This window comes from Xenopus laevis, chromosome 2L (assembly GCF_017654675.1).
Source record: "Xenopus laevis strain J_2021 chromosome 2L, Xenopus_laevis_v10.1, whole genome shotgun sequence".
Classification (NCBI taxonomy): domain Eukaryota; kingdom Metazoa; phylum Chordata; class Amphibia; order Anura; family Pipidae; genus Xenopus; species Xenopus laevis.
In genome coordinates, this window is record NC_054373.1 from 88107193 (window position 1) to 88119767 (window position 12575).

At 38.6% G+C, this 12575-nt stretch overlaps 1 protein-coding gene across 1 annotated transcript in view; it reads right to left on the minus strand.

The window, feature by feature from the left end:
• Positions 1-12575, minus strand: part of rspo1.L (R-spondin 1 L homeolog) — an 83430-nt gene that overhangs the window by 26652 nt on the left and 44203 nt on the right. The window contains exon 2 of the mRNA XM_018246716.2: positions 6552-6929. Coding sequence (XP_018102205.1) covers positions 6552-6642 — 91 coding nt within the window. The 5' untranslated portion in view covers positions 6643-6929. The remainder of the gene's footprint in view (positions 1-6551; positions 6930-12575) is intronic.

A 12575-nucleotide genomic window follows, 5' to 3' on the forward strand; every position in this document is an offset into this window, starting at 1 on the left:
GTTATCATCACCCTCTGAATCCCCCGAACTAGTGTCAACAGTATTGAGGGGTTTATATAACTTACGTCTCGGTGCACGGCGAAAACGTGTATTCTGATGGCCGTATTGTCGCTCACCATTCAGCCAGCGATATACCCGAAATTGCGTATAATCCTCATTTACACGCCTGAGTTTCTCACGCTTGAAGCGGAGTAGCTCCTGCTTGTATGCCTCAATCTGTGTATCGGTGCGAGACAAAACCTCCGGCATCGGGCTTCCTTTGAACAACGTCACGTGATCAGCCTCTAGCGTAGCGCACTGTTTGCGCACTTTCGTCAGCTCTCCCGATACTTCCTCCAGGACAAGAACCATCAAGTCGAAGGAACAACGATTCAAAACCCCGATCCACTTTTTGCAAAAATCGGGGTTAGATCTGCCGATCGTAGGCACATTGTGTATGCGGAAGCCACGAGGTATGCGCTTAGCCCGATAGTAGTCAGACAAGAATAGTCCGTGTAGGTCCAGGTCTATCTCTTTTTTCTTCAATCTTTCCCATTCTATAGCAATATCTCTGTCACTTGTTTTACATGGCAGATCTGTGTGAGTCTGTTGCCATAATACACGATCGGCATCCGCTTCAGTGATGTGCCACGTCTCTGCATAATCAGTGGATAGACATGCTCGATCCACGTAGTCCTCCAACGAAAAAGGGAGAACACCTGGACCAGAGATAGACAGGAAGTCTATCTCTGGTCCAGGTGTTCTCCCTTTTTCGTTTTCACATGTTTGGTCTATTCAGGTGATTGGGTTCTGTCACATGATTTGTCTCCATACACGTGATTGGGTGAGTGCCTATGCATTTTATCTATATTAAGCTGTTTCCCTATGATTATTCGGGTCTTGATAATGGTCTGAGAAGGAGACCGAAACGTTGGCCTGTTTTAAAAAAAATTTCAATAAAGTATGTTTTAATCTTTAAGTAATTTGACTTTAAACGTTCCTGGTGTGCACCCATCTACAACGTATTTATCTATTCCATTACGGGTAGCACCTGGGTCACTTACTGCTGTTTGGAGTGCGGAGAAAACACAAGGACTTTGTAAATTTTACCAGTGAACGGTATATATTTTTCCAGCACCCGGGCCGTCTTTCGGCTTTTTTTGGCTTTGATGACATAATTAAACATTTTTGTATGTAACAGGCATCCCCCTACTGAAAATGGAGGACTACGTGGATCGAGCATGTCTATCCACTGATTATGCAGAGACGTGGCACATCACTGAAGCGGATGCCGATCGTGTATTATGGCAACAGACTCACACAGATCTGCCATGTAAAACAAGTGACAGAGATATTGCTATAGAATGGGAAAGATTGAAGAAAAAAGAGATAGACCTGGACCTACACGGACTATTCTTGTCTGACTACTATCGGGCTAAGCGCATACCTCGTGGCTTCCGCATACACAATGTGCCTACGATCGGCAGATCTAACACCGATTTTTGCAAAAAGTGGATCGGGGTTTTGAATCGTTGTTCCTTCGACTTGATGGTTCTTGTCCTGGAGGAAGTATCGGGAGAGCTGACGAAAGTGTGCAAACAGTGCGCTACGCTAGAGGCTGATCACGTGACGTTGTTCAAAGGAAGCCCGATGCCGGAGGTTTTGTCTCGCACCGATACACAGATTGAGGCATACAAGCAGGAGCTACTCCGCTTCAAGCGTGAGAAACTCAGGCGTGTAAATGAGGATTATACGCAATTTCGGGTATATCGCTGGCTGAATGGTGAGCGACAATACGGCCATCAGAATACACGTTTTCGCCGTGCACCGAGACGTAAGTTATATAAACCCCTCAATACTGTTGACACTAGTTCGGGGGATTCAGAGGGTGATGATAACCCGATAGGTGCATCACAGGCATCTGGCATAGCATTAGACCAGGCACAGTCTGGATCACAACCTTTTTTAGAGGATACCCCCTTAGTGACCGACCGACCGCCTTCGGGTCGGGGCATGGCAAAAAATACCCAACGAGGAGGGGGAAGAAGAAGGGGAAGAGGCCGCAGACTATAGTAGCCCCAATTTTCAACCTTTCTCGACACACTTTGTCATCAGCTGAGACAAGTGTACTCCGTAAAGGATTGTCCTTTGTACCGACTGGGCCCTTTAACCGTTTGGACTGGGAGGTGGATTGCTTTAAATTCGGCCGACTCCTTAATCTAAAGGATTACTTTAAGAACACTGTGCAAACAGAAACAACAGTTAGCCACTTGAAATTAAAAAGTACTTTTACCCCACCTACAGTGAATCCTGCTATTAGATTGTTCAAACAGTCAGTGGAGTTAGAAGTTGACCATAATGCCTCTGGATATGTCTTCAAGGACAATCTAACTAAACAGGAACGTGCGGCAATTAAGACTCTAACCAACGACACTGGCATTGTGATTCGTCCTGCGGATAAGGGAGGGGGTGTAGTGGTGTTAAATTATGAAGATTACAGGGCTGAGATTTTGAATCAAATATCTGACTGTAAGGTATATAACAAACTGCCTGGTGATCCCCTTATTCAGTTTAAATCAAAGGTTCAAAAGGTAGTGAACAATGCTTTTGACTCGGGTATAATTGATAAGCAATTAAAAGATTTTTTGTTACATGAACATCCCAAATGCCCGATCCTGTACACTCTACCCAAAGTACACAAGAGCCTTACCAATCCCCCAGGCAGGCCTATTGTGTCTGGCCGTGAATCACTCTTACATCCTCTGGGTATTTACCTGGATTCAATCTTACAATCGGTAGTTTGCAATACACCAACCTATTTAAAAGATACACCACATTTACTGGAATGCATTAAAAATCTTGTCTTACCAAAGAATGAAACCTGTATGCTTGTGAGTATGGATGTAGTTAGTCTCTATACCATCATACCACATCAATCAGGCATTGAGGCTGTAAGATTATCATTGGATGAATTTGAGATGTATTCTGGTCCATCAATATCTTTTGTTCTTGATTTATTGAGACTTACATTGTCCCTTAACTATTTTCGTTTTGAGCATGATTTCTATCTCCAAGTGTCCGGTACGGCCATGGGGGCAGCCATGGCACCGGCCTATGCCAATCTATATATGCACCAATACGAGAAGCGCTATATTGTACCAAAATTTGGAAGCAGACTTTTATTTTTTCGTCGCTACATCGACGACATGATTATGATCTGGCGGGGGAATGAGACTGATTTTGTTGAAATGGTGGAAGAACTTAACAATGCAGATAGTCCAGTAAAATTTACCTATTGCATTAATCCATCTAAAATCAATTTCTTGGATGTGGAAATCATGATTAACGATAGTAAACTTGATTATACTCTCTTTAGGAAACCTACCGATAAGAATGTCCTTTTGGACTATAGCAGTTGTCACCCCAGTCCTATGAAGAGATCTCTTCCTATCTCACAATTTTGTAGAGTGTTACGCAATAACTCTGACCCCTCAGTCTGCATGCAACAAATATCGGACATGTGGACACGCTTTAAAGAAAGGGGCTACCCTGATAGACTTTTATCACAATCCTTGGAGATAGCGAAAAAACGCTGCAGTGAGAGCACTACACCTGACAGAGGACAAACAGGAATAGTTTTTCAGTACAAAATTCAATGCGTGCACAAAAAACTTAGGGCAGCTTGTTAGGAAACAGTGGAACATTGTACAGGCCGATAAGGATTTGGCCAGAGTACTTCCAGAGCCGCCTAAGATATGTTACAGACGAGGCACAAATTTGCGTGACCTGTTGGTCAAAACGGATCCTGTACAATGTTACACTAAAGTTACACGGACTTGGTTGTCTGGCACTAAATTAGGATGTTTCCGCTGCCCTAACTGCACTTCATGTAGGTACATGACACCGGGCAACTCATTCTTACACCCGCAATCGGGTAAGCGATTTTTGATTAGACACCACATTACCTGCAATACGAGCCATGTCATATACCTGATCACATGCCCCTGTGGCCTGCCCTATGTTGGCAAGACAGATCTTACCCTGAGACTGAGAATGGATGCCCATCGCTCAGCAATTAGCGTAGCATTTAGGGATGGTGTATCTGTTAAACCAGTTGCCAAGCATTTTCTTGAACAGGGACATAGGTTACCCACTTTTAAATATATTGCCATAGATCATGTACCGCCCCTGAAACGGGGTGGTGATAGATCTAAAATCCTACTTCAGCGAGAAGTTTTTTGGATAAAAAACTAAATACGATGGCCCCTTTAGGGTTAAATGAACATTGTTCTTTTATGTGCTTTTTGAATCAAAGGTGAAGTATGACTATGTGCATTATAATTCAGTTGAGGTAACACCATATTTTATAGGCTGTCCCCTTTTTTTATGCTATTTATGGTTGTGTATATATAACCTGACTTGTTGCTACAATTTTTCTGCTTATCAGTGGCCTTTTGAAACATTGTTATGTATGTTTTTAATCATGTTTCTTTTTCTACTTCCTGTCTATCTCTGGTCCAGGTGTTCTCCCTTTTTCGTTTTCACATGTTTGGTCTATTCAGGTGATTGGGTTCTGTCACATGATTTGTCTCCATACACGTGATTGGGTGAGTGCCTATGCATTTTATCTATATTAAGCTGTTTCCCTATGATTATTCGGGTCTTGATAATGGTCTGAGAAGGAGACCGAAACGTTGGCCTGTTTTAAAAAATTTTTCAATAAAGTATGTTTTAATCTTTAAGTAATTTGACTTTAAACGTTCCTGGTGTGCACCCATCTACAACGTATTTATCTATTCCATTACGGGTAGCACCTGGGTCACTTACTGCTGTTTGGAGTGCGGAGAAAACACAAGGACTTTATATATATATATATATATATATATATCTCAAAGCAACAAAAGAGTGTGCGGACTCTTTTGTTGCTCTGTTGAAGTTCCAGCTCCTAGGCATCCATTTTGTGCTCTGGGTGCACGACCTAGTGTTGTTTATATATATATATATATCATTACCAGCCATTATCTGTTTTGCTGACGGGTAATGAGTTCTAAAACAATTCTAGCTATATAATTAGTCAGGTTCAGTTTAATTGGTTTCAGTTTTTCTAACGAGTTAACTAAAAATGAAATGGAAACATCTATGAGTGTAAGCATTGATGGCCGCCCAAGATAGAGAACTGTAACATTTAGAAGATTGCACTGTCAGCCCTTCCGTTCTTTAAATAGAAACGCAGCAAATGTTGCATGTCTATTAGAGTGCAAATGATGCTTTGCTAATCCTCCTGCAAAAGCCCGAATTACTGTTAATACGGGCAGTTAATGCGTTCATCATAGTTTATCAACATGTGCCAAACTTTTGCCTTATTTGTAAAAATTTCTTTTCTGAGAGTTAATTAAAATATTATGGAAACAACGCAATTTATTATGAATGAGTTGATTCAGTCTGCTTGAATTTCCTTTTCTGATCTAATGATTAGCAAACAAATGGCTGGATAATTCCCGGGCAATGCTCACTTCACTGCTTCCCTTATACAAGCATTTCCGTTAGATTATACAACATCAGGCACATCCTAGTATTCAGGAACTTGCAAAAAACACAAACAATGTGCCAATCTGGCTACTTTCCCATAACAGCAATATCATCACAGGACAATGAGCAGGCTAGTCATTAAGTGTGAATATTTTCTGATAATAAAAGGGAATAAAGCGAATTACACCTACATTGCTAGCTGTTATATGCAGGTTAGGAGCAAGTGCAAAATTTACACTGAGCTTTGCATAACTATTATTAAAAAACTTAAATTTTCACATTTACCGTTTTGTTTTTATGAGGTCCCTTTTCTATTTCTCTTCACTTATGCTGTGCTGTTTATGTGTGTGTGAGTTTGTGTGTGTGTCACTGTGCTTTAAGCTGAACTCACTAAGCATTTACTGAATCATTCCACTCTAATACTCTCTTTCTGTTCCTAGAAAGCAGTTTAGGAGGGGGGTGCATTCGATTTCTAGAGCAACACCCTCTGGGTGAGTTCAGATTTAGTCCTAACTGCTAAGCCTAAAAGGAAACTTGCCCACACAGAACATTCCCTCTGGTATGTAAAAAATGTCAGGGTGCCAAATCCTGTACATAGTATTTCAGCAAGAATTATCTCAACTTTATTGTATAATATAGATCTTCCGTAGTCTGAGAACATCCCAAGGAAGATTAGGTATGGTGTATAACAGCAATACAAAATTATAAAAATATAATTTTTAATTGTGGGCCAATTAAGGTTTTTTATGACAAGACTGTACTCAAGCAATTTAGTTGTCTTAAGAAATGTTAAAGTAAACATGTTTTTATGTTTTAATTTGCATTACAGTAATAGGGGCTGTTTATAAAAGACACGCACACACACACACACAAACAATATAATATAATATAATACAGGCATGCAGTTCTCTCATTCCATTTATATGAACTCACTATTTTTATTATGCCAGCTTTGGCCTGTGTTCCAAATTATTGATTTAAAGAAAAATCATATAGAAGAGTCTCAGTGACAATAAGTTTACATAGCAGGGTGTGACACTTACTTCTCCTGTGTCGCCTCCCCTTCACAAACTTGTTGCTGTCTGCAATATCCATCAAGATCAAGACAAGCACAGCAAACAGTCCAAACTGCATAGTAACTCTCCAGTACTAAGTACCCGAAAAGCTGGCTGATTGGAGGGAGTCAATTCCACCCTTGTGGTAGTCTCAGTAATTGCAGACTCTGATCAGAAATGCAAGTCTGTACATGCCTGGTACAGGATCATCTCTGAAAACCATAGCAGTTGCCTCAGACTTAGGTGACAGGTAACATGGTTCTGCTTTCATCCTTGTAAGGACCACAGGAGTTTGGATCCAGTCCCATTGGGTATGACAGGAAAGGTATGCCACAAGACAGCGTATACAGAACTTTCCACAGCTACCTGCACAGATCAGAAGATACATACATTATCAGTACATTGTAATTTTTTTTCATGTTAAGGTAAAACAGTAACCATTGCTAAATGAGATCATACTGGAATCATTTTTTACAAACTCATTTTCATTCTATTGACTAAAGTTCACATAGAACATTTAAAGTTTGCCATGAGTTCTTGTGTCACAAATAATATACATCCTCTTTTACAAAGATGAGTTACCTCTTATTCATAATAGACACATATCCTTTCTAATGAATCCACAGCATAGCTTAGAGTCGGCATATATTAACAGATACCATACATTCCTGTGCTTCTTTGTACCTCTGTGATTGTTTTACTTGTTACGCACATTATTCCATAACTTTAAGTATATGATCTGAGATAATGGGATTTAAAAGTCAGTGACATTAACCCTTGGCTACACCCTTTAATGCACTTTGCACACAGATTATTTCTGGTTGTGTCAACATATTTTTTTTCTTGCCATAACCAGCAGATGTCACTTAAAGGCAATAAAGCCATGCATGTCATAATATGCACACAGCATTCAATAGATTGATAGACAGATGAGATGAGGGGACAGATTGATAGATAGATAGATGATTGATAGATAATAGATGGATGATAGATAGATAGATAGATAGATAGATAGATAGATAGATAGATAGATAGATAGATAGATAGATAGATAGATAGATGATCCATAATTTCAAAGTTTAGATTCAATTTATGGAACTCTTCACTTGCACATGACAAAGCAGAACAGAACACATTATGCTGTATCTTTGGAGTGTGTATACCTGGCCAAGCTACACCAAAGAAGGTTAATGCAATTCTGCCTGGTGACCATTCAGTGGAAACCAAGAGAGCTGCAAAGCAGGAAGTAGTGTTCTGGCTATTATGTTAGACCTCCAGTAACTCCAGCCTTTATACATTACATTTTTGGCTAGCTAACTATATTGAAAACATTTTTTATATTGTACAGCCTATTTATTTACACAGTTTTTATTCGTACACTAAACAATTCCTTTAACATGACAAAAAAAATGGTTTAACAGAAAATAAAAGACATTGGTAGGGACAGGAATCCACCACTGCTCTGACCATATCTGAGGTTGGTGCCTGCCAATGACCCTTCTAATGTCCTATAGCCTGTATGTACAAAACTTTCATCATGGGCAACTTTCCAGTGAACAAATGTGGGCATAGAGTGATGCCACGTGATCACATATAATGAATCAGAAACACTAAGCCAGTGTATTAGGGTTAGGGTTAACCCTAACCCTAATACACACTTTAAGAGGGCATTATATACCTATAATTAAAATATAATATATAAAATATAATATATATTATTATAATTCACAATCAAATATTGATTAAATTAACATTTGTTTAACATGAGCAAAATAAACAGTACTTTTATAAATATGTATTGCGTCTATTCTTTTCAAATTCATTATTTTCCATTATAAAGCAAAACATAATTGTTTTGTTTTTACCTTTACTTCCTCTGCCTCTTTAGAGAGTTTGTGTAGAAACAGATAGTGTGTGCTGTGTATAAACTGGCCCCTTCCCTCCTCAGCCAGCAGCATGTGTCTAAGGCTTACAGACGATGAGGAGTTTAATATACCGGATGTTTTTCTGGGAACATGTAATTGAATTATCTACCTTCTCCACCTCCCAAATTTGCTTTAAAAACCAGGAAGATATAAAATAAGAAAACTTTAATGTTTGCAAGAAATTACTTTTTTTCAGTGCATGCTCTATTCCCTGAATTCCTGTTGAACAAGGGATATATATTTTATATAATATATATAGTTAATATAATACTGGAGGGCCAAGCTTACCTCTGTTTTTTTTCCCTCTTGCATGGTTGACTTTTTGATGTACCTTTAAATAGCTCTATGATAGCAATATTAGTTCATACCCAGGAAACTAGAAGAACACTAAGGGGCAGATTCACTAAGCGCCGAATTTGCGCTAGCGTCCGCTTCGCTGACATCGCAAAACACTTCGACAGGCGTAGATTTGCAAGGACAACGTTAAATTCACTAAAATCCAAAGTTGCATCCAGGCGAAATTGCTCTAGCATTACTGCGGCAAGCGAGGCGAAGTTGCACTAGCATCGCCTAATTTGCATATGGTGGGAAGTTAAAGTTTAATGGACGTATATGTTGCAGTAAATACATTACACTACACAAGCCCAGGGAAACCTTAATAGAATAAAATAGAGTTGTTATATTGCCCTACACATGAGCCCAGTGTTAAGTTTATGTGCCATATGTTAAGAAATGTAGGGGGGAAGCCGGGTACCCCAGAAAATATTTACGATGTTTGCAGCCTATCACCCTGAAAAATGAAAAGTCGTCAGCGCTTTTGGGACTTAGAAATTTTTTTTCAAGAAGTCCTATCTACTCTATTGCACTTCGCCCGGTCTGAGGTGGCGATGGCAAGTCTGACACAAGAGGTAAAGTTCAGTTAAATCTTAGTGAATTTGCGTAGTTACGTCCCTTCGCCAGTCGTAAGGGAGCGAATTACCGCTAGAGTCTATCTTCTTCACTAGCGAAGTTACGACTGTGCCTGTTAGTAAATCCGCAAAGTAACGAAATGACAATTTTTCGCTAACGTTAGTCACTTCGCCCTTTAATACATCTGCCACTAAATTCTTGGCTCATCCTGCACATTAGATGTTCTCTAAATAACATATTAAAAGTGCCAAAATGGCATCATATGTGAAAAATGGCATTTTTCATTGTCTAGTAAATTAAAGTTACATGTTGTCTTTTAAATGCCACAAAGATACGACTTTTTCACTAGAGGAACGTTTAAATACAGCTGGCCTAAACTACACCAGAATAGCAACACGTTTTAAAACGTATAGATGCATAGTAAAGGCTGCATATTGACCACATGGTATAATTTTATATAAATGCATGACACATATTACATTTAATAGAACTGGCCAGACACCCCAATGCAAAATATGACTACCCACAGTATGTAGTATATCTTATTGCATCGGTAGACATCCCACAACAAGCTAACAACAGTGTTGCAAAGATGAAAAAAATGAAAACATTGCATAACAGTCACAGAAATATCCAATAAAGTAAATATCCTATATAGCCCAGTTTTAACCCCAATTTGACTTCAATATGTGTCCTCTTCCACTGGTTTGCCTGCTCACCCTCATCTCTATGATGGCACAGTCTAAGAACTTCTGCACAATATTATAATACTATTCTACTTATATTTACATAGTTCACAAAATTATCTCCAGTTTTTGTTTGCTTCTCAGAAGAAAACATAATTATAAATAAAAGCAATATACAATATACATACAATTTTTGCTTCCATTGTTCTACCTGCAGCTGGCTGAAAATATCTAGTAATTGACTGATTTCTATGAGTTGTTGCCTAGTGTTAAATGTGTCCTATAAATTGCAGTATAAGGGGTAGTGTCTAGAAATGCCTATTAAAGGGGAACTCCACAAAAACATAACTTGAGCTTTTTGAAAAGTAAACACAATTTCAAGCAACTTTGCAATATACATCAATGAAAAAATATGCAGATGTTTCAAGATTATTAATGGTTTCTAACAGTTCGCTAAGCCTTTCCCCCTGCTTTTCTGCTGATCTGTCTGACTACTGTTACTTTGTATCAACAGCCAGCTGTCCTTAGCCTGCATCCTCCAAACCCCACAATTCCCTGCACATGTGATTTCAATAAGGAACAGAACGTCATAGTGCAATGCATTGTGGGTAGTTCCTGCATGCTGTCTGTAAACTGTGGAAAAGTTGTTACAATTTGTAATATCAGTGTTTTAGTCCTTCCTTCCTGCCAGGATTTCAAATGATACAGAAAGAGAACTGCTGGATTTCAGCATGGCAATGGCAAAATGGCAATTATTCATACTTTTTGAAGATACAGGTAACTGTGACGGGTATATTAGGGATTTCTGTGTTATGTGGGAAGCTGGTATTCCCCTCTTAAATCGATTCTATCACAGGGAAATGTATTATTTTAAAAGCTCTCATTCATCCAGCAAACTCAATCATTGAAATCCATTTTTAAAAAGAGCAGAGAGATTTTTTTAATATTTAATTTTAAAATTTGACATTGGGCTAGACATGTTCTTAGTTTTCCAAGTGCCCCCAGTCCTGTGATTTTGTTGCTCTGATAAACTGCGGTCCCTCTTTACTGGTGCACTGCAAGCATCTCCCTTCCTCCCCCCCCCCCAGCAGCCTATCAACAGAACAATGAACAGGTAACACAATAACACCTCCCTGACACCTGCACTCATAGATATGAGAATAACACTCAACAGTAAAACACATTGAGTAGGGGAAACAATAGCTTAAATGAAAGCAATTTCATTGTGAAGTGCTGGCTCTTTCTAAAAGCACAGGATCGGGCACAATGATCTGAGATGGCTGCCTACACAGCAATTTTATTAAACGACAAAATTACATTTGAAATTATTTGCAATATACAGAGTACAAATCAAGACAGAATCCATTTAAGGAAAGAACTCATCTTATAATTTAAGCATTTAATACATTACTTAGCACTTATTTCATTTACTTTGTAATTGTCCTTCTGGTGGTATAGCACTTCTTTAACACCACTGATTAGATTTAAAAAGTGTTAATTACTCTCATTTCAAGGAAATCTCTACTTTTATTTTGTGTGCATATATCCTTGTTTGAATGCATTCAAAATAACTTTGAAGGCTTTGTCAACACAACACACTTACAAAAAGAGACCATATTATATAGTTAATTTTGTAGACTACAGTTAGCATTTATTCTGACTGCAAATATCAGCTGAGATTTAGACTAAACATTTTCATTTTCAAGCATTAAGTACAAGTAACACAAACTCACTGAACATTATGTCTTCTTTTCTAATGTTTCATTCAACATATGTCATCCAACAATGGCAGAAGATACATATGTTCTTTTTTTTGTAAAATGAGTGATAATTAAATGCACCTAAAAATAATGAGGAGCTACTGTCACTGTAATCAGGAAGCAAGATTGCAAGGAGGACAAATCCTTGCCCCCACCTTAGGCAACCTCCATTAGCGCCATTCCCTCTCCCTTAAAATACTCCTTGTTACTGTCCAAATTATCCTTATCTTTTCACCTGCTGTAAAAATGCAAATTCACGCTGCAGGGTTGACAGACACCATCTTTCAATTTCCCCCAATTCCTGCCCCTATCTAGCAAGAAGGAAGGTAAGTGGAGCATCTGTGCATGACTCTGCCACCTCTGTTGGAAAAATGACCTGAGAAGCCACTGCAAGGAATAGGCCAAGATCTAATTAAATATCAGGTTAAGGCCTTAAAAAAAACAAATTTTTTGTCAGATTTTGTTTTGTGTCATTTGTTAAAACCCAAAAGACTATTCTTAGCCCATTGTTTTACTGAAGTACTAGCATACGAGCTAAACCAAACCCAATGAATTATTATATAAGAAACAGAATATGATCTTAGAATTTTGGCAAGTGGAACTCATGACTTGTTTAACTGAGATGTCATAACAACGCTGGTGTTCTGCAAGGGGAACAATTAAATGTTTAGGAAAGACTTAGTGAAAGACTTACTTGCTCATGTCTTGTCTCCACAATGTTTTAATGCTTTA